Genomic DNA, 23,942 nt, shown 5'->3' on the forward strand with positions numbered 1-23,942 from the left:
TCTTTACCGGTGTGACGAAACATGTGCTTCATGCACGTTGGAGCACCTCCTCATTTAATTGTTAATGCCTGTCGGCTTGTAAATAAAAAATTCGGTGAAAGATGTGTAGCAACAGCTTGTCCAGTAGCCTAGCCTCCACGCTCTCCACTTGACTTTGACCCTGGGGACATTTGAAAGCTGTTGCGTATGGAAAACCAAATACAAGTTGCTCACAGCCACCGTGCCCGTATTACGGAAGGCAGCGAAACCATACGATACATCAGCGCGTAAGAGATTCACTACATTTGCCGGTTGATACATGTATCAGTGCACACGGACGGCATATTGAACATCTCGTGTGAGAAAGAGTTGCTTGGCGCATTCTGTTCGTGTGTGTTTCCAATGATTAATGAGCTGGAGAAAATGAGTTGTAACATGGAAACAAAGCGTTGCTGCACCCATGTTCATATAACATGATTTGTCCATCTACATGTCAGAAATGTGCCCTGCTCTTTGTGTCATAATTTGTGATACACCCTGTACATATAACTGACTTGAGGACAACCAATCGATCACTTCAGTGCAGATGCACACCACGTTCGAGCTCTTACGGGAATCAGCGAAATGCCACTAGTGATGAAGATAAATGGCAAGGGGCACTCTACCAGTAGTGTGTGGATAAGTTGAATATTTGCTTCTGGCGGGAAGCGTGCTAGGATGATCCATATGGAGGCGGGGGCAACCGTGTCTGGATAGCCTAGTGGTGACCGGCACGGAAGCTCAGCGTGTTCAGTCAGAGGGTTAGCTGCCCTCTGTAATAAAAAAACTGAGTGAACGGATCAACGATGGAATCAGTGTGCACTAACATCTAATGACGTTAATTTCTTTTTGTCTGCACTCAAATTAGGTCCCGTAACAACCTCACAAATTTTGTGCATGCTGTTCGGACTCTCCTGCAAGTATTTGGAAGAGTATAATGTGGGTAAGAGTGACGCAGGAAGGGTAGACGAATGTCAGTTGACATCACATAGTCACAGTATTTTTTTTAATCATCTGTTTCAATCTCTTCTAATGTATCATTCCTCGTCAAAAATGGTATTACGAGTGTCCATCAAGAAACGTCATTTTCGTAACAGTTCCTGCATGTTGATTTTCAGTGTAACCAGAACAAGTTCCGTTATATTTCATATATACCTGTTTATTTCGCTTGTAACGCTGTACAGGGTGTTTATTTTAACTTGAGACAACAAAATATTCTGAAAGAAATGCATCATACAAAAAAGTGTTCCGGTTAAAAAATTAATATTGTTAAAGGCGAAATCTGTCTCTGCTACACCTAGCCATCTGCCAACCTCTCATCCTGCATGAAAGGGTTCAGCTTTGTATTTTCGAATAGGAAACGCCTATTTTTATTGTATGTTCGGATTCTACATCAACAATTACACACGGTTTACTCAAAATATTATTTCCCATTCCTTGGAGATGGCACTGTAATGGACAAATATAACATGGGTCTGTTTTTGCAATTAAGAACCTAGGCATTGCATTCTACATTTCATTTAGGATGTAAATGTAAACCTTTGTGTTCTAAAAGTTGATATTTACTTTCAACATCCAGAAAGAATGTTGTGGATGTAACAGTTTCTTGTTCCCATCGGGGTGCTTGATTTTGATTAGTCCCCTGGACTCTCACTGTTGTGTGCTTGATTTCGGTGAGTACCATTGCCCCTCACCGTTGGGGTGCTTGATTTCGGTTAGCCCCCTTGACTCTCACCGTCAGAGTGCTTGATTTCGTTGAGCAGCCTTGTCTCTCAATTTTAGGGTGCTTGAATTTGGTGAATGTCCTTGTCTCTCACCGTTGGGGGTGCTTGATTGCGGTGAGATCCTTGCCTCTCATTGTTGGAGTGCTTGATTTCAGTGAGTATCCATGGCAGGTTCACATGTCACTATCACTTCATGGACATTTTATCTATCCCAACGGTTGTGATTTGTATTCCGCCGGTAGTCACGTTGTGACCAGCGCGGTGGTCACTGTGGTTGGATGGAAACACAAACCGAAATGAGTCACCCTGATGGCAGGATCGAGAGTGGCCACAGAAATCAAGCATTCCGATGGTTTGGGGACTTGCCACACTCACCCCCTAGGGAATAGAAAACTATGTCCCCATTCTAGAAGCTCATCTGCCAAAATATCAATGTCTGACCATATTACTCGTATTTGTAGTGTACAATCAAGTCTACTGTTAGAAACAAAGATTTACATTTACATCGCAAATGAAATGTGGAATGAAATGCGTCGGTTGTTAACAACAAAAATAAGCAGACTTGATATTTATCGACAAGAGTTCCATCTACCACGAATGGAAAACAATGACTTGATCTTTTGCACAGAATCAGAATGTGCAATAAAAATGGAGAGTTCCCATTTGAAATTATACAGATTACCCGGCCCACGCAGGAGAGATAATTAGGAGGGAACCGGTTGTATAACGGACAGTGCCCCCTTTTTTAATATTATCTCTACACACAGATTTTTTTTTTGTACGGAGCCTTGTTTTCGAGATATTTAGTTGTCTCAAATTGAACGCCCTGCATATGATAAACCACTGGCGGCGTGGCGATAAGAGCTATCGTATCCACCACAGATAACAATGGCGAGAGCTTTGTGTAATGTGATGAAAAATGGACATTTATGCACACGTACAGTTTCGTGTTGAGTCTGCAGTATGGATTGCCGCGCGGGATTAGCCGTGCGGTCTTAGGGCGCTGCAGTCATGGACTGTGTGGCTGCTCCCGGAGGAGGTTCGAGTCTTCCCTCGGGCATGGGTGTGTGTGTTTGTCCTTAGGATAATTTAGGCTAAGTAGTGTGTAACCTTAGGGACTGATGACCTTAGCAGTTAAGTCCAATAAGATTTCACACACATTTGAAAATTTTTTTCTGTATGGATTGCCAAGTTAGACAAATGTTTCAAATGATTCTGAGCACTATGGGACTTAACTTCTGAGGTCATCAGTCCCCTAAAACTTTGAACTAGTTAAACCTCACTAACCTTAGGACATCACAGATATCCATGCCCGAGGCAGGATTCGAACCTGCGAACGTGGCAGTCGCGCGGTTCCAGACTGTAGCGGCTAGAACCGCTCGGCCACTTTGGCCGGCCAAGTTAGACAAATAACTATAATACACATATCGAGAGAAGGCCCCTGACAGATACCCAGTTTTCAGCCACGATGCGCACAAGGCTGCCACGACACTAAGTGAAAGCCATAGCTGCCATAAACTGTGGTAACGCTGACACGTTGCCGTAGATAAACGCGTTACCCGACTCGTTGAGACACACGAGCAAAACTCCCGTTCTAAGCGCACTCTGTTACCGGTAGGACTATATAATGGCCGGCCGGCGTGGCCGTGAGGTTCTAGGCGCTCCAGTCTGGAGCCGAGCAACCGCTACGGTCGCAGGTTCGAATCCTGTCTCGGGCATGGATGTGTGTGATGTCCTTAGGTTAGTTAAGTTTAATTAGTTCTAAGTTCTAGGCGAGTGATGACCTCAGACGTTAAGTCCCATAGTGTTCAGATCCATTTGAACCATTTGAACTATATAATGTTTTTTGTTAATCACTCAAAGTTACAGAAAAAATAAATTTACTCTAATCATCTATTGGTCACCACGTTTCGAAAAAGGTGGTTTATAGATGAAATCTCCTCGAGTTATCATCAGAATTGTGGTCTTCGCCTAAGGATGACGAGAAGGAGACCCGTCGGAATATTGCGACAACACGACACCACGACTCGGTTGCTAACCGGAGAAGATTTCGTCAACTAAATTCGATAATAAACCTTGCATTCCCCTACATGTCATTTCATTTATTTTTGTGAAATTTAAAGATTTCTGGAGGTTTTGTTTCATTTTTACTTCGCTTTCGAGCTGATAAATCGTATGACCACATCTCAACAAAAGCAGTAGACATTTGAAACCTCCAAGAGGTGTTGAAGTCCGCTGTAATTTTTATTGTGCACAGCAAAATTTTACTACTAAATGTTTGAATGTGCCAAGTTTAAAATGTCTTTAGAGACCCGCTGTTGACTGCACGGGCTTCTCTCGCTGTGCGAGGCTTAATTTCCCATCCCTTCTGAAGGACAGGCGTCACTCATTTTAATAAAAGCGACACGTGACGCCAGAGAACAAACGATCAGATAATCTCCATGCATATGACGCCGGAAGGCGCATGCAACCAGTAATGGCCGTGGACATTACGGACGCCAGGGAACGCAAGCGTCGCTGCTCCCTCGTCCTTCTAGGGACCAGTCTTCGCCTTTATGTCATCGATTAGTAATCTGTCACAAGTATCGATGTATGCGGATACCAGCCGCTGAAGCCATTTCGAAACTCTCCCCGTTGTCTATGAAACCGTGTTCCGTGAGTAGGGAACGATTGTTGACGACCCTTTCTGCCGTACAGATGAGCAAAAGTGCATATACTTTCAACAATACAGAGATTTACAAAAATTATTTTCTTCCAATTTTCACCTAAAAAGCGAACTTCTCTTGCCTGGACGGCTACAACGGAATAACATTATTTTACAACACGTACATGCGGCTGTTATAGCACCCAGAAAGGCCATTTACACAATCTGATCAATTGTATCCGGACAGCTATTAGTCGACATGAATAAGGGGAAGTGTCCACGTGGCACCTTTATGATGGCTTCAACTTTGCTGCGGACACTTTAAGTGGTTTGTCTGAATATCTGTGGAGAAATGGCAATTCATTCTTCCTAAAGCCCCTAAACCACATTACCTAATGATGTTGGACGCGGGGTTGTGGAGCAAAGCCGGTCCATTTCGCGATCGGTGTTGTCCGTAAACCATTGTCTAGTTCATGCTGCTTTATGACAGTGTGCATTTAGTGCTCATAAAATCCGTCATCGTCTTCGAAATGTTCCCTCTAGCGTATGCAGTGCACATGGCTTAAAATGTGTTCATATCCTTCAGCATTCAGCGTTTTCTTTTAGGGAAGCAGTGGTTGGGAAGGGTGTGAGACGTTATAGCCTCTCCCCGATGTTATTCAATCTGTATATTGAGCAATCAGTAAAGGAAACAAAAGTAAAATTCGATGCAGGTATTTAAATCCATGAAGAAGAAATAAAATCTTTGAGGATCGCCGATGACATTGTAATTCTGTCAGAGACAGCAAAGGACTTGGAAGAGCAGTTGAATTGAATGGATAGTCTCTTGAAAGGAGGATATAAGATGAACATCAACAAAAGCAAAACAAGGATAATGGAATGTAGTCGAATTAAGTCGGGTGATGCTGAGAGAATTAGATTAGGAAATGAGACACTTAAAGTAGTAAATGCCTTTTGCTATTTGGGGAGCAAAATAACTGATGATGGTTGAAGTAGAGAGGATATAAAATGTAGACTGGCAATGGCAAGGAAAGCGTTTCTGAAGAAGAGAAATTTGTTAACATCGAGTATTGATTTAAGTGTCAGGAAGTCGTTTCTGAAAGTATTTGTATGGAGTGTAGCCATGTATGGAAGTGAAACATGGACGATAAATAGTTTGGACAAGAAGAGAATAGAAGCTTTCGAAATGTGGTGCTACAGAAGAATGCTGAAGATTAAATGGGTAGATCACATAACTAATGAGGAAGTATTGAATAGAATTGGGGAGAAGAGGAGTTTGTGCCACAACTTGACCAGAAGAAGGAACCGGTTGGTAGGACATGTTCTGAGGCATCGAGGGATCGCCAATTTAGTATTGGAGGGTAGCGTGGAGGGTAAAAATCCTAGAGGGAGACCAAGAGATGAATACACTAAGCAGATTCAGAAGGATGTACGTTGCAGTAGGTACTGGGAGATGAAGAAGCTTGCACAGGATAGAGTAGCATGGAGAGCTGCATCACACCAGCATTAGGACTGAAGATCACAACAACAACAACAACAACAACAACGGGAACACACCCTAACGAGGAAAAACTTTCCCGTACCACAATACACTTCGTCTGAGTTTTACAGTTGGCACTACACCTGATGGCAGTAATGTTCTCTATCCGTTCGCCAAAACCAAACCTGTAGGATTCCCACAGATTATAGCGTGCTTCGTCATTCCAAATCACTCGTTTCCCGTCACTCATCTTCCAATGGCTGCGCTCTTTGCACCACCTCAGGCGTCCTTTAGCACTGACAGAAATCCGCGGCTTTTGATGAGGCGCTCGGCCGTTGCATCGCATTCCTTTTGATTCACTGCGCACACAACTGCGGACATCAATTTGAGTCTCACGAGTAATTCCTTCCGCTGATTTCATGCGATTTTTGCAATCACCTACCGCAATGCTCGACGGTCCCTCTCCCAACGTATATTAGGTGTGCCTGGTGTCACTTTAGCTGTGGTTGTTTCTTCGCGTATGGACTTCACAGCTATGTCATCAGCGTTTGGCATACACAGCTAGAGAAGACGTGATATGTCCTTGTTGTTTTTGTCGCCCAGGTGACATCCAGTGACTAGGGCACGTTCGAAGTCATTGAACTCTTCTGTTAGACGTGTAGTGATGTTCATGATGAAATACTGGTATCTGGACAATTTTTAACAGGCAGTACGTCTAAATGTCTGCATTTATGTGGGACATATGTTTGGAGATTAACTATTCCAAAGGCTGTACAGGGCGAAGAAAATGTACGGCACAAACTGCAGGACACATTCCTCACATGTAAGCCAATAAACAACGTTATTTGAGAGTTGTCCATACGTAGAGTTGTCGTGTTGCATGGTACTTACGACAATTAGATATATGTTCTTCTTCCGAGAACAACTAACCAGTATTATTTCTTTCGTAAATGCAAATGGACTTGAATTTACATGTGCACAACTGCTAGGCTTCATCTCCTTCGGAATATCTCCTTTATTCATCCTCATTGTTACATCGACTGTTACGTTTTTGATCTAGAGATCTCCGCCAATCGGACACTTGTAAAATAACTATCAAGTTAAACATATCTGACTCTACCAGAACGGTCTTTACTGTGGAAAGCCCCAATTTTTCTGGCGTGTCTCACCTGGTTGTCTTCTTTTACACACAGACCCATTAGCTTCGCACATCCAGAATATTTTCATACTTTCTATGTTTATTGGCATATATTGCAGGAATCCACAACGGTTCCTAATGATCTTAGTTGGTCATCCATCGTATCGTTAATTTTAAGTATGACTACTTTCCTGTACTGTCCTATAAATATTTTCCATAGGTAGGATACAGCAGCAAACTTATCTGTTTATAGCCTAGCCTCTCCTGTTCTGTAGTCATCCAATCTAATGAATCAATGAATCTTCTGATGGCCGCAAACTGGCTCACAGACATTGTAGCGCTGTAGAATGGATTGGAAAACTTCTCCAAAAACGTTGCCTGATTGGAATATCCCAGCCTTTATCTGCTCCAACATGAAGCAAAACTTCCGAGAAGGCTAATATTTGTTCTCTAGTTACACCAATCCACTTTATTTGTCTTGGTACACAAACTCTTCTGGCCTCTAGGTTTGTTGATCTCACAATTCCGTTGACGATGGCCAGAGGAACCACCATCATTGAGGAATGTAAGTTACCATGCCTCTTGCTCGTCTTTGCATAAATATCACTAAATTTTGTGCAGGTGTTTTACTTTGCATAGGGGCGGTGGAGCGGGAAATGGTTTTACTCCATAGCATATAATTTAGAGGATTGCCCATACGCATTATTACCTACATCATCATCATCATCATCATCATAAACAATACCACTACTCTGTTGTTCATGAAAAGAGTTGCATGCCACTGCCTGAGAGACAGCTTCACGGCTTAAGTCTGCAGCATCACTCATGTCTGAAAGGAAATCGTCATCTCCAGTTACCCATCGAGTAACAAAGGATTAAAAATTTGGACATCAGAAACTTTGCTATCTTCCTTCTTGCTCGTTTCTTTAGATATAGAAGGTTGTATATATGAAAGATTTCTGGAGATACTAGAAGGTATCAGATAGATTATATAATGGTAAGACAGAGATTTAGGAACCAGGTTTTAAATTGTAAGACATTTCCAGGGGCAGATGTGGTCTCTGACCACAATCTATTGGTTATGAACTGTAGATTAAAACTGAAGAAACTGCAAAAAGGTGGGAATTTAAGGAGATGGGACCTGGATAAACTGACTAAACCAGAGGTTGTACAGAGTTTCAGGGAGAGCATAAGTGAACAATTGACAGGAATGGGGGAAAGAAATACAGTAGAAGAAGAATGGGTAGCTCTGAGGGACGAAGTAGTGCAGGCAGCAGAGGATCAAGTAGGTAAAAAGACGAGGGCTAGTAGGAATCCTTGGGTAACAGAAGAAATACTGAATTTAATTGATGAAAGAAGAAAATATAAAAACGCAGTAAATGAAGCAGGCAAAAAGGAATACAAACGTCTCAAAAATGAGATCGACAGGAAGTGCAAAATGGCTAAGCAGGGATGGCTAGAGGACAAATGTAAGGATATAGAGACTTATCTTGCTACGGGTAAGCTAGATACTGCCTACAGGAAAATTAAAGAGACCTTTCGAGAAAAGAGAGCCACGTGTATTAATATCAAGAGCTCAGATGGAAACCCAGTTCTAAGCAAAGAAGGGAAAGCAGAAAGGTTGAAGGAGTATATAGAGGGTCTATACAACGACGATGTACTTGAGGACAATATTATGGAAATGGAAGAGGATGTAGATGAAGATGAAATGGGAGATACGTTACTGCGTGAAGAGTTTGACAGAGCACTGAAAGACCTGAGTCGAAACAAGGCCCCGGGAGAAGACAACATTCCATTGGAACTACTGACGGCCTTGGGAGAGCCAGTCCTGACAAAACTCTACCATCTGATGAGCAAGATTAATGAGACAAGCGAAATACCCTCAGACTTCAAGAAGAATATAATAATTCCAATCCCAAAGAAAGCAGGTGTTGAGAGATGTGAAAATTACCGAACTATCAGTTTAATAAGTCACAGCTGCAAAATACTAACGCGAATTCTTTACAAGCGAATGGAAAAACTGGTAGAAGCCGACCTCGGGGAAGATCAGTTTGGATTCCGCAGAAATGTTGGAACACGTGAGGCAATACTGACCCTACGACTTATCTTAGAAAATAGATTAAAGAAAGGCAAACCTACATTTCTAGCATTTGTCGACTTAGAGAAAGGTTTTGACAATGTTTACTGGAACACACCGTTTCAAATTCTAAAAGTGGCAGGGGTACAGTACAGGGAGCGAAAGGCTATTTACAATTTGTACAGAAACCAGATGGCACTTATAAGAGTCGAGGGGCATGAAAGGGAAGCAGCGGTTGGGAAGGGAGTGAGACAGGGTTGCAGCCTGTCCCCGATGTTGTTCAGTCTGTATATTGAGCAAGCAATGAAGGAAACAAAAGAAAAATTCGGAGTAGGTATTAAAGTCCATGGAGAAGAAATAAAAACGTTGAGGTTCGCCGATGACATTGTAATTCTGTCAGAGGCAGCAAAGGACTTGGAAGAGTAGTTGAACGGAATGGACAGTGTCTTGAAAGGAGGATATAAGATGAACATCAACAAAAGCAAAACGAGGATAATGGAATGTAGTCGAATTAAGTCGGGTGATGCTGAGGGAATTAGATTAGGAAATGAGACACTTAAAGTAGTAAAGGAGATTTGCTATTTGGGGAGCAAAATAACTGATGATGGTCGAAGTAGAGAGGATATAAAATGTAGACTGGCAATGGCAAGAAAAGCATTTCTGAAGAAGAGAAATTTGTTAACATCGAGTATTGATTTAAGTGTCAGGAAGTCGTTTCTGAAAGTATTTGTATGGAGTGTAGCCATGTATGGAAGTGAAACATGGACGATAAATAGTTTGGACAAGAAGAGAATAGAAGCTTTCGAAATGTGGTGCTACAGAGGAATGCTGAAGATTAGATGGGTAGATCACATAACTAATGAGGAGGTATAGAATAGAATTGGGGAGAAGAGGAGTTTGTGGCACAACTTGACAAGAAGAAGGGACCAATTGGTAGGACATGTTCTGAGACATCAAGGGATCACAAATTTACATTGGAGGGCAGCGTGTAGGGTAAAAATCATAGAGCGAGACCAAGAGATGAATACATTAAGCAGATTCAGAAGGGTGTAGGTTGCAGTAAGTACTGGGAGATGAAGAAGCTTGCACAGGATAGAGTAGCATGGAGAGCTGCATCAAACCATTCTCAGGACTGATGACAACAATAACAAGAGATGGTGACGTTCTACCTAAGTACTCCCTTCTTCTATGGACTGCTGTTCATTTTATTATTTAGTGTTACCTCTCTTCAAATGATTATCGAACATCATTCTCAACACTGCTCTGTAGCAAAGTCCTGCAACATCATTATTTTGCTTCACACACTCGTAACCATCTATTGCAATGTTTAGCTCTCTTACACAACAGGGCATAACGCTATCTGACATAATGGCTCTGAGCACTATGGGACTTAACATCTATGGTCCTCAGTCCCCTAGAACTCAGAACTACTTAAACCAGCTAACCTAAGGACATCACACAACACCCAGTGCTATCTGACAGCTGAACAGAGTTTTAATATATAATAAAGTCTTTTCTGGAATCACAACAATGCAAATGTGTGCCTATAATGCATTCTGTGATTTCAAAACAAAATTTATTCATTATAAACCAATCTAATTTAATGACACTCCAACTTAAGCCGGAGTGTCCTTCGGACCCAGGTTATGTAAATGTGTGGTAAAGGAAGAAAATGCACGTGTCAATTAAGGCTAATGACACAGATTTCTAAGAGTACCTGCACTGTGTTATTGAGTACTGAGAAAAAGATTTATGATGGGTGGGGGATCAATTTTAAGTCTTTCTTACAGCAATTTATACTTAAAACCGTCTCTAGGTCCACTGGACCCAGGGTATGCACACTTGGCTTAAGAGACACTTGTTAAGATATGTTGGGCAATAAGCCCTGAATTCACTCGCAAAGCTGTTCTAGTATTCCATAAACACGTATATACTCACTAAGCCACAATGCGGAAATGTATTGGGCGTGCTCTTTATGTCATGGGATATGGAATCAGCATGGACCCCATTACATACACTTGAAGTCACGGAAGAAAAGAACGACATAATGACGCAGTGTCATGTGAAATCTGGTGTCAGGTACTCTTGTGCGTTTTGAGAATGAAAACATGGCCCAAGTATGATACAGTTTGAGCGATTGACCAATTGGCGAGTTTCCAGCGGAGGTAATTTTCAAGCACGTATTTTAAGCTTCACGCTTCATTTCACATTGTAATACATCGCTGGTACATGGAGACAGGAACGTATTGTTTTTCTGTGCATATCTAAAACAGAAATAATGCGGCAGACTAAATGAGTACGCCAATTAGCCATTATCTGCGTAATCACGTACACCGTTGTTTTTTTTTTGTGCCACATTTGCACAGAAATACGATGTATATCTGTCCACATGTAACAGAGATTTATTATAATGTGAAACGAAACATGAAGCTTTAAATATGTGCTTGAAAATGACTCACGGTTGAAACTGTCCAATTGCCCGGAAAGTAAACAGAATAACGCCTATTTGGACTATGTTTTCCTTCTCAAAACAAATTGAGGATGTGAGCCTCCACAAAACTGAAATTTTAAAACACTTCGACGTGCTACAGACTGTTGCAAATGGTTTCAGAGAGTCCTTTCTGAAACTGTGCGTACTTACGTGCTCTTAATTTTGCGCTGCAGCTACCGTATGATTGGCAGTGATATCTCGTCTGATGTGGCGGTTCACCTGTGAATAAAGAGTATAGCACTGCCTCCTGCAACCAGGACGGCGGGCAAGTCACCCTCCTCGCAGGACCGACACCTGCATCGATACACATGTCACCCCTCGCGTCCAATATCCTCGACAGTCCTCCTGAAGGAACATCCAGCCCCCGGAACGCTCACAATGCGACATCGCCGAAAATCGGTTCACATCGTGAACTGTTCTCGCCGAAGCCGCGATGGTGCAGCTACGATGTTTACTAACGCAGTTTGAATGTTTCGTCCATGAGGCCTGCGACTGTTGATAAACACAAATAAAACAGTTTCTACGTCAGTCACTTGTTTATCACGCCACTAGGCGTTCTGATGTTCACACTACCATCTGTAGGCGGAAATTGTTTATTTACGTGGCTGGTGTTGGCGAAGAGTACAAACGTCTTTTTACAGTCGCAGACCAAGGGCAGTGAAGGTTATTTTGTGTCTTTCGATAACCTACACTGCCCTTGGTCTACAACTGTCAAAAGACGTCTGTACTCTTCACCATCACCAGCCATGTAAATAAACAATTCATCACCGGAAGATAATGATGTGAAGCATCGAAACGCGTAGTGGCAGAACATACAAGTGACTGACGCGGTAACTGTTTTATTTGTAACGCAGTTTGATTCTCGAACCACTTGCTTTTTAGCACTGCAAGTACAAAATTTGTCTTCAGATTTTTCATGCTCAGTATGTGGTCCGTGCTAGATGATGTTATTACCTTTATAACTTGTAGTTACTGTAATGATTTACGAAACACATTAAAAGTGTTCCACTCTCACTTAAGAAAAGTTTGACCTTCGTCACCACAGTAGTCAATACTGATTCACGCAACGTTCCCTTCAGTCCGACGCTCCTTTGCGACGCAGATCATCAAACGCGTCGTAAGGATTTCATTGGAAGAGAGATAATGGTTTCTTTGGTTGACATACGGTATTGACATTAGTTATAAACATAGCATCTGAACACGAAAATGTCTAAGACATTTTCATGTTCGTTCACACTATTGCAAATAGCAGTTAACAGTCATAAGAATGTATCAGTTTTCACTGTACGGTGAGTATTGGCAAAGATAAGCGAAATAAATTATAATGACCGAGGTACAGGCATATAAAATGCACACAATCAGTAACAAGGGAAATGATCCATAAATACAGAAATCTGTTAATATCAACTATAAATTTATGTGTTAGGAAGTCTTCTCTGAAGGTGTTTGTCTCTAGTATAACCTGGATGATGAGTTGTTCAAATAACTAGTAAGGAAGTGCTGAATCTAAATAAGGAAAAAAGAAATTCATATCACGACTTCATTAAAAGAAGGGACTGGTTAATAAAACACATCATCAGGCATGAATAAATCGTCAATTTGGTTGTGAAGTGTTTGGTGTACAAAATTGTATAGGGAGATCAAGAAATAAATACGGCAAGCAGGTGTGTAAGTTGTAGCAGCTATAGAACGGTTAAAAGCCCTGTACACGTTATAGTAAACGAAGATCTACAGCAAACCAGATTTCGGACACAGACCACTAAAGTAGCGTGATAGAGTGTCACTAATACGAGAATATAAGCCTTTCAGGTATAATGCTACGTCAGCCAGTGAAATTAGACGAGTTAGAGAAAGAACTAGTTTTTTTTTTTTTTTTTTGCAACACTCGACAACAATTTACAGGTAAAAAGAACACCCCTGAAATAAGGCCGTTCTGCCATTACACTTTGTTTCATTTTATAGAGTGATAAAAATGACATTTACATGCCAATTTTTGGAAAAGAATTTGTTCAAGCAAGTTAACTTCTAAATATTCCTAATTTCTAGCAAATTTTGCTATTACTGTTAAACTAATGAGAAGGTACTGTAGGTAATAGTTATGACACGGGCAAAATACGACCCATTGTGGTATAACAATTCACTAGTCACAGAAAAAAGTTCTTCTAACGGTTCTGAGTTACCAAAGCGCCAATATTTTATGAAGTATTCTATTATATTTACATATAAAGTACTATAACATGCTTATGATCTGAGTTAGATTTTTGATATGTTGTTACACTTTTCTGTGCAACAAAGATTGTTTTCGATTACTCTACACCAGTTGACTAATGTATAGGGTCATTGTAATTAAAGTTAAACTTTCAAACCGCTGTAGAAATAACATCACTGGTCCGAATGACGTCAAATTGAAACGGAATATTATCGGAGAAGAGGGAAAACGTATGGCAGAAAAAAAATAAACAGCTACAAAATTTAGCAATTGAAGGCGCTTTAAGCATCATAATTTAATAGTGGTCGTCTACAAATGACAAATGGATTACACAGCAATGCCTAAGGCGTGGGTTGACGTTAAACAAACTGTACTACTCAGTGTGCATGGGTGTACAAGTGTAATACTGTTAGTTGCGTAAGCCCATCCAACACGGCAAGGTCATATCACATCGGATGGGAAAAATCAGTTTTTAATTGTCCTAAGCCCAAAAACCGCATAAAAAGCATCACTAACATGGGTTTTTAATTGTCCGGAGTCCCAAATTGCATAAAAAACATTAATCAAAATCAAATCGGATTATTAATTTCTGTGTGACTAGCGCAAAACATGTTCAATATGCTAACCACAGTTGTCTACAACAAGTTGAAATCGAGTAACAGCATGTTCCACAACTGATCGAAGTGTTTCCGGGGTCACGTTCAGAATGTAGTACGCAATGCGTGCCTTCAATGCAGCTAAGTTTGCAGCCGAACATTCAGATAGCTCCACAGCCAGAAGTCACGCGGGTTAATATAAGGTGATCGTGACAGCCAGGCTGTAGGGAAATGACAACTGATAATTCTAGCATTTCCGAAGTGGCTCTTCAGAAGCTGCGTAACTGGACTTGCAAAGTGCGGATGTGCGCCATCTACCATAAAAATGATCGCATCCGCACATCCACGCTGTTGGAGAGCTGGAGTGAAGTAGTTGCGCAAAAGACACTCATAGTGATTACCAGTGACGGTTCAGGTAACGGTACCGGAAACCCCTGTCTCTTCGAAAAAATATAGCCCTATGATAAATAATGTCATAAACCAGCACCAAACAGTGACACTTTCAGGATGAAGTGGTACTGGTTGATTTGCGTGTAGATTTTCCATTGCCCATATTCGACAATTCTGTGTACTGACATATCCTGTCAGATGGAAGTGGGCTTCGCCTGTCCACAAAATCTTCTGCAGCCAATCATTATCCACCTGCATACGAGGAAGAATTTCAAAAGCAAAGGTCCCTCTTGCTGGCAGATCATGAGGAAGCAACCCGTCCACATGGATAGCAAAGAAGGATGTTTCGTAGGATTTTACGCTCCATCCTCACGGGTATGTCCAATGGCCCAGCAATTCTCCTAGCACTACACGTTTGCACACAACCACTCGTCTCTTTCCGCATTGCTGTGGCCATTGCTTTCACTGGCGACGAATCACTTCGTTTCTTCCCTCTACTAGGTTGCACACCAAAAGAACCCACCTTTTCGAATTTCCGAATCATATTCTCCAGACCCACGGCAGCCATCGAACCACCGCCATTTTCCAAACCCTTCAGTGTCCGGAACTTCTGCAGAGCTACGTGTGCAGTCATCATTCTTGTAATATAGCTTTACAAGCAGAGTGTTATCTTGCATTGAGACAGGCATGGCGAACGTCGCAGACGCGAAAGGAGGAAAAGCCGTGTACCCGCCGTGTTTATACTAACTTCAATGGGTCGTGTGAGTGACAGGTGTTTTTATTTACTTATTCTGAGATATACAGCGCCGTCTATTGATCAATTTTCAAACTATTTTTTTCTTCTGCCGTAGGTTTTCCTCCTTCTCCGATAATATTATGCTGCAATTTGGCATCATTCTGACCAGTGGTGTTATTTCACAGAGTTTTGGAAGTTAAACTTTCATTATAGTCACCCTGAATATTTTACCACATATTCTCTAATGACGTATTTTTATTCATCATTTTATAACCAGTTCCAGATGATGCTCACAATTTGTCATTCTCTCGATTATCTACACAACGTGTAGCAGCACACTTTCAAATGACTGGTGGAAGTCTTTCAATTCAGCATTACTTCGGCTACTTCCGATCCCCTAGCCGATCCAACCAGGGACAGGGGAACCGAATTACCTGTCCCTCCCTGCGCGTTTTCACGTCAGTGAGAGTCGAAGACTAAGGTAAAGCCAGACTGTTATCAGAATTTGAACCCACGACATAAGATAAACAAACATAGCCAAAGCCTTGCAGACAAACAAAAATTACGCGAAGCGAAATGTAGTGTGAGGAGGGCTATGCGAGAGGCGTTCAATGAATTCGAAAGTAAAGTTCTATGTACTGACTTGGCAGAAAATCCTAAGAAATTTTGGTCTTATGTCCAAGCGGTAGGTGGATCAAAACAAAATGTCCAGACACTCTGTGACCAAAATGGTACTGAAACAGAGGATGACAGACTAAACGCCGAAATACTAAATGTCTTTTTCCAAAGTTGTTTCACAGAGGAAGATTGCACTGTAGTTCCTTCTCTAGATTGTCGCACAGATGACAAAATGGTAGATATCGAAATAGACGACAGAGGGATAGAGAAACAATTAAAATCGCTCAAAAGAGTAAAGGCCTCTGGACCTGATGGGATACCAGTTCAATTTTACACAGAGTACGCGAAGGAACTTGCCCCCTTCTTGCAGCGGTGTACCGTAGGTCTCTAGAAGAGCGTAGCGTTCCAAAGGATTGGAAAAGGGCACAGGTCATCCCCGTTTTCAAGAAGGGACGTCGAACAGATGTGCAGAACTATAGACCTATATCTCTAACGTCGATCAGTTGTAGAATTTTGGAACACGTATTGTGTTCGAGTATAATGACTTGTTTGGAGACTAGAAATCTACTCTGTAGGAATCAGCATGGGTTTCGAAAAAGACGGTCATGTGAAACCCAGCTCGCGCTATTCGTCCACGAGACTCAGAGGGCCATAGACACGGGTTTACAGGTAGATGCCGTGTTTCTTGACTTCCGCAAGGCGTTCGATACAGTTCCCCACAGTCGTTTAATGAACAAAGTAAGAGGATATGGACTATCAGACCAATTGTGTGATTGGATTGAGGAGTTCCTAGATAACAGGACGCAGCATGTCATTCTCAATGGAGAGAAGTCTTCCGAAGTAAGAGTGATTTCAGGTGTGCCGCAGGGGAGTGTCATAGGACCGTTGGTATTCACAATATACATAAATGACCTGTTGGATGACATCGGAAGATCACTGAGGCTTTTTGCAGATGATGCTGTGGTGTATCGAGAGGTTGTAACAATGGAAAATTGAACTGAAATGCAGGAGGATCTGCAGCGAATTGACGCATGGTGCAGGGAATGGCAATTGAATCTCAATGTAGACAAGTGTAATGTGCTGCGAATACACAGAAAGATAGATCCTTTATCATTTAGCTACAAAATAGCAGGTCAGCAACTGGAAGCAGTTAATACCATAAATTATCTGGGAGTACGCATTAGGAGTGATTTAAAATGGAATGATCATATAATGTTGATCGTCGGTAAAGCAGATGACAGACTGAGATTCATTGGAAGAATCCTAAGGAAATGCAATCCGAAGACAAAGGAAGTAGGTTACAGTACGCTTGTTCGCCCACTGCTTGAATACTGCTCAGCAGTGTGGGAACCGTACCAGATAGGGTTGATAGAAGACATAGAAAAGATCCAACGGAGAGCAGCGCGCTTCGTTACAGGATCATTTAGTAATCGCGAAAGCGTTACGGAGATGATAGATAAACTCCAGTGGAAGACTCTGCACGAGAGACGCTCAGTAGCTCGGTACGGGCTTTTGTTATAGTTTCGAGAACATACCTTCACCGAAGAGTCAAGCAGTATATTGCTCCCTCCTACGTATATCTCGCGAAGAGACCATGAGGATAAAATCGGAGAGATTAGAGCCCACACAGAGGCATACCGACAATCCTTCTTTCCACCAACAATACGAGACTGGAATAGAAGGGAGAACCGATAGAGGTACTCTAGGTACCCTCCGCCACACACCGTCAGGTGGCTTGCGGAGTATGGATGTAGATGTAGATGTAGATGTAGACCTTTTAGTTTAAAAGTACGTACTTTACCATTAGAGAACCGTGCCTGGCAGTTGGTGACACCGTTACTATCAAAACAAGGCTGACTAGTGTCCTGTACACGAGAGTGAGAATTTTGTTACTTTATATTCTTACATTAGATACTGCATCTTATGTGACATATAAAATTATATGCAGGATTTTTTTTCATTTTGAAATTAGAAAATGGACATTTGAAGTGACTGAAACTGGTGATATTGAGATATATTTGATATTTTGTCAAGAAATAAAAACATTTGTACCCAAGCTGGCAATCAAAAGCATCTCCACGTGATTAAGACGTCAACGTTCATTAGAAGTAAGTGTCTAACTCATGGTGACACCTGCTGTGAAAAACCCGAGAATCGACATATATTATATTTACGCAGACGTAGTACCACAGAGACATTAATAACAACTGGATGTACAACAACGATCTAGTAGCAACTTAATAAACTTTTATCTGTCAGTCAGTCATCTACTTTCATCAAGTTACACTGAGGTGACAAAAGTCGTGGGATTCCCCCTAATATCGTGTCGGATATCCTTTTGGGAGGTCTAGTGCAGCAGCTCGACGTAGCATGGACTCGACAAGTCATTGGAGACCCCCGGCAGAAATACTAAGCCATGCTGCCTCTATAACCGTCCACAGTTGCGATATTGTTGCCGGCGCACAATTTTGTGCACGAACCGACCTCTCGATTACGCCCCATAAAAGTTCGATGGGATTCATGTCCGGCGATCTGGGTATCCAGACCATTCGCTCGAACTGTCCAGGATGTTCAAATCAATCGTGAACAGCTGTGGCCGTACGACAGGTTCAGTTGCACAAGAGGACCAAGTTTATTTCAAGTAAATACAGTCCACAGCATTGTAGAGCCACAACCACCTTGCTCATTGCCTTGCTGACAACTTGGGTCCATGCCTTCGTGGGGTCTGCGCCACACTCGAACCCTACCATCAGCTCTTGTCAACTGAAACCCGGACTCATCTGACCAGGCCATAGTTTTCCAATCGTCTAGGGTTCAATCAATATGATCACGAGACAGGGAGAGGCGCTGCAGGCTATGTCGTATTGGTAGCAAAAGCAGTCTGGTCGGTCGTCTGCTGCCATAGCCGATTAACGCCAAATTTCGCCGCACTGTCCTATGTTAGGCGTAGGTTCCACATTGATATCTCCAGTTGTTTCACGCATTATTGCTTGTCTGTTGACACTGATAACTCTTCGCAGACGTCGGTGCTCTCGGTCGTTAAGTAAAAGAGAAGTCACGCCAGACATTTTGTATTCATGGCGCGCTCTAGACACTTGACCTCGGAATACTGAATCGTCTAACGATTCCCGAAAGGGAATGTCCCTGCGTGTCGTTCCAACAACCATTCGGCGTTCGAAGTCTGTTAACTGCCGTGCTTTAATCGTATCGAAAACTTTTTAACATGAATAACCTGAATATAAATCACAGCACCGTCGATACACCGGCCTCTTATACCTTGTGTACGCTAAACTACCGCCACCTGTTTATGTTCATGTCGGTATCCCATCATTTGTCACCTCAATGTATTTCCTACATAGAACAGTACCAGATGACATTTAGCTCCTATAGCGGACTTTCAGTCTTCTCGCACTTCTCTTGCAGGCTGGAATCGCCGACTCGCTCCATAGAGATCCAGGCGCCGTACGGAGTGTCCATCGAGTCCAGGGCTGGCGACATCAGCGCCGCCTGCCTCACCAACCTAAAACTGCAGTCGCTGGCTGGAGCGGTGAGTTGCCACCTCAACCTCAAAGACTGAGCTGGTCGAATAGTTCTGGCGGAAGTGCACAGAAACACCTCTCATCGGGAGACTTGGATTACGAAGACAGCCGCAGTGTCGATGTACTGTGTGTGACAAAAATTAACGTGTCTCTTGAAACATTGGAAGTTTCAGAAATAGTGTCACGATGTAGACGTCATATAGTACTATTTCCTGTATGAATGGTGTTGTTGTTGCTCTTCTTCCTGTTGTAGTCCTCAGTCCGCAGACTGGATTGATGCAGCTCTTCACGATACTCTATCCTGTACAAGCCTCTTCATCTCTGCACACATACGGCCACTTCCATCCACTGGAACACACTTACTGTAGCCAAGCCTTGATCCGCCTCTACAAATTTTACGCCCTACTCCCACACTTCCTTCTATGACCAATGTAACAATTACTTGATGTCTTAGGTTATAGCTTATCAACCGGACATTTCTTTTAGTCCTGCCAAAAATATCACTTCCTCTCACTTCATCTCAGAACATCCCCATTAGTTGAACGATCTACCCAATAATCATCAGCATTCTCATGTAACACCACATTTCAGAAACTTCCATTCGCTTCTTGTCTGAAGTGTTTACCGCCCACATTTCATTTCCGTACAAGGCTCAATGCTAGAAATATTGTGATGTACAGGGTGTCCATAAATGTTTACCCTGATAGCAAAACAATGTAACTCTTTATTGTTTCAGCAAATGAAACACGCATTATTCCACACTAGCCTCTACTCATTAACTTCTGAACATTGAATACAGGCAACACACTACAACATTTAAATCAGTTCCACATTTGCACTCCTGGTAAAACGCAAAATATCAAGCCGGAATTCAATCTCTTGTCGCACATTCCGCGACATGTCTCGTGTGATTGTGCCAATGGCATCTCCGATGCCTTGTTGCAAGGTCACAATATCGGTAACAGCTGTTTTGTACACAATATCTTCCACATAATCCCAGGGAAATAAACATACGGGGCTAGTGTCAGGTGATTTCGGGGGCCAGGGAATTGGCCCGCCTCTGCCAGTCCGCCTGTTGTCGAATGTTTCGTTAAGAAAATCGTGGACCTCTAAAGCCCATTGAGGGCCAGTGCCTTCCTGCTGAAAGATGATGGTGTCTTGCATATCCTGTAGCTGGGGAGCGGCGTAATTCACCAACATGTCTAGGTAAACATATCCACTCACATTTCTGTCAAGGAAGGAAATGGGGCAATCGCTCGATCACACATTAACGCATGCTACATATTAACCTTTGGATTGTCCCAAATGTGTTCTTGTACGACATGAGGATTTTCTAATGCTCAGATCCGGAGATTATTGCGGTTAACTGGGTCACAAACAGGAAATGTAGCCTCATCGGTAAAACACACACGCTTCAAAAAACCGTCATCATCCAACCCGTTCAGTACGTCTACTGCAGATTTCTCACGTTTTGGGCTACCACCTGGTTGTAATGCCTGAACAATTTGGACCCTGCACGCACACAATGTAAGATGTTTGCAAACCACTTTATGCACTGTACTATTTTACACTTGAAGCTCCCGTGAAGCTTGTCGAATCGATTACAGTGGCAACCTCTTGGATGCGGTCTCAACTGTTTGCATAGTCTCCTCCGAAACAGATGGTCTGCCGCTGCTTATCTATTTTTGAACCGACCCGTTGCTAAAAAAGTTTCTCCATCTATGTTATGATCAGTTTGACATCAACTGCTTTCTTTGCGTAATAGGACACGAAGTTTTTCTGCACAGGAATCTATGATGTGGTTTCTGCTTGCAACACAAAACTGAACTTTCTTTTGAAGGGAGCCCATTTTTCTGATACAGCTCACACAGCGCTCCTTGTGGCGAAAGTCTTGGTTTAGACACAGATGTACAGTAACTCCATAGGCTCTCTAGTAGACCTGGAACAAAAAACTAACGTTATCAACACAAATATAATTAACATCGGGGTAAACGTCTAAGGACACCCTATATACATACAGACTGAAGCGACGAATGAAAATTTTTAACAAGGCCGGAATTCGAACCTGTGTGTCCTGCACACTTTTTTTTTTTTGCAGACGCTCTATCCATCAATTTTTTTCCAGCAATCCAATTTTTATTAACCACTTTTATTTATTTGTTTTTTATTTATTTTTATTTTTAGGATGGTCAGGGCATGGTAACGCCGCACTAGCAGTGGGGTCTCTTCAAGGCACTGCCAATGCGTCGAGGCCCAAACCCCTCCCACCCCTTGCTTCATGTTCCCTGTTGGGTCATAGCACTAAGTGTGCAGAAATCTTAACACAAAATTCCCATTCTCCTATGTAAGAAAGACAAAGAAACCTCTTCCCTGAGTAGAAACTGAACACTGATAAAAACTTAACAATTCTTCTTGAATCACACAAATACTTTGGAAGGCGAACACGACTAATTCTGAATAAAATGTTTTGAAAAAAAAAAATATTTTCGTGTAACATAGAAGTTCCGGAAGCAAGGTAATAGTAAATAATAATAAGAAACCAAGTGACTTTTAATTTCCTTCCGTTCGTTCTCGTTCAAGGTGTTTTAGTGGTTCTACATATTTAACCAACACCCATTCTTTCAAAAATGATCTTCAGCATGTTGCCGTAGTGCTTCTTGTGGTTGCGATACATGCTGATTTTTGCATATTCACACTTCATGTAAACGCGGAATTCTATCTCGTTGTCCGACCCAAGTTTTTGGATGATATAACTAACATATTTTCCCAGTAACTAGCGAATGGCGGTTTTTGATTTCGGAAAGTACGTCATGTCTGGTCTCAGGAGGAGCGATGGCGTTATATATTCCGTAGAGGATCTGGTGAGAAAGGCGATTTGTTGCCTGATCCAATTCCAGTTATGCACATTGCCACCACAGGTGAATCTGTGGATGAGTGTATCCACCAGATTGCATTTTCCACAAAGGTGTGTCTGGTTTAAACCGATCCCATATAGTCTTCGTTGGTGCTGATGACGTTGTTAACTGTTTTGTACCATGCGGACATAGAGTCTGAAGATAGCCCGGCATAGTTGATGTTCCGCCATACAGCTTTCCAGTCACAATTTGGGAATTTCGTTTCAATGTTGTTTCTGTCCTCATTTAACTTCCTTTCGAGTATGATGTCGCGCGCTGTGATACATGTGTTGCTTCTGATTTCGCCACTAAGATAACTTGTTTCGAGGAAAAAGTTCCTCACATACTGCAGACGGGCATTAATCCTTCGCACATCAATCGGTGCTTGCAGGCTATGGGGTGTTACAGCTTCAAAGAGCTTTGCGGTTATACATTGTGGAAGTTCTCTGAGTATATGGAAAGTCCGTTTGAGGAACAGAGCAGACGCTTTATTGCGAATATCCATCAAACCGAGGCCCCCGTTTCTGACATCCAGTATAACGGTAGTCGCACCAACCCTGAATATGTCTCCTCGCCATAAATAATTGGTAACAGAGGACATGATCCCTTTCGCTAGTAGTTTAGGGATTGGAAATACCTGCGCTGTGAAATACGCTTTAGACAAAACGCAGGAGTTGATGAATCTGACTTTTTGCACCAGGTCCATAGTTCGATGGATGTTCTCCATTACAGCACCATGAACGTTCCTCCTAGTTTCCGTCCAGTTAAAAGCAGCCATACTCATCGGACATGCCATTAAGGTTATTCCCAAAGTTTTATGTTTGTTGTCTTGTTTTGCCCATGCCAGTCGGAGGTGATCTAGGCCCCGTAGATTCAATATTTTACTTTTGTTTTCATTTGTTGTCGCTCCCGACGCTAGACAATACCTTTGGATTTCTCTTTCCAGTGTAACTATCTCCTCCTTATTCCTTATTACAACGCCCACGTTATCAGCATAAGCTCGTATGACAGTTTTCCCACCACTCAATGTTATGCCTGTTAATCTTGCGTGGACAGTGCGGAGGAAGGGCTCTAAAGATACGGAAAATAAAAAGAGAGATAAGCGACTGCCCTGTGGAACCCCTCGCCTTATCTGTATGGGTTTAGAAGTTTGGCCATTGATTGCTATTTTCGCATTTATACCTGTTACAATATTTCTTAGCATGTTGACAATCTGAGGGTGGAAAGCCATTCTTCACAGCGTCGCAAAGAGGTATCTATGACTAACGCGGTCAAAAGCTTTGTTGAAATCAATAAAGATTAGAGCACATTTTATACTTGTCACTGAGGTAATCGCAATGACGTCTCTGTACGCAGATAAACTTTCGAATATCGTTCTGGTCCGAGAA

General features: G+C 42.2%; 1 protein-coding gene across 1 annotated transcript in view; it reads left to right on the forward strand.

Moving 5' to 3' along the window:
- Positions 1-23,942, forward strand: part of LOC126175055 (delta-sarcoglycan) — a 505,275-nt gene that overhangs the window by 451,494 nt on the left and 29,839 nt on the right. The window contains exon 7 of the mRNA XM_049921574.1: positions 19,545-19,668. Coding sequence (XP_049777531.1) covers positions 19,545-19,668 — 124 coding nt within the window. The remainder of the gene's footprint in view (positions 1-19,544; positions 19,669-23,942) is intronic.

This window comes from Schistocerca cancellata, chromosome 3 (genome assembly GCF_023864275.1).
Source record: "Schistocerca cancellata isolate TAMUIC-IGC-003103 chromosome 3, iqSchCanc2.1, whole genome shotgun sequence".
Lineage (NCBI taxonomy): Eukaryota > Metazoa > Arthropoda > Insecta > Orthoptera > Acrididae > Schistocerca > Schistocerca cancellata.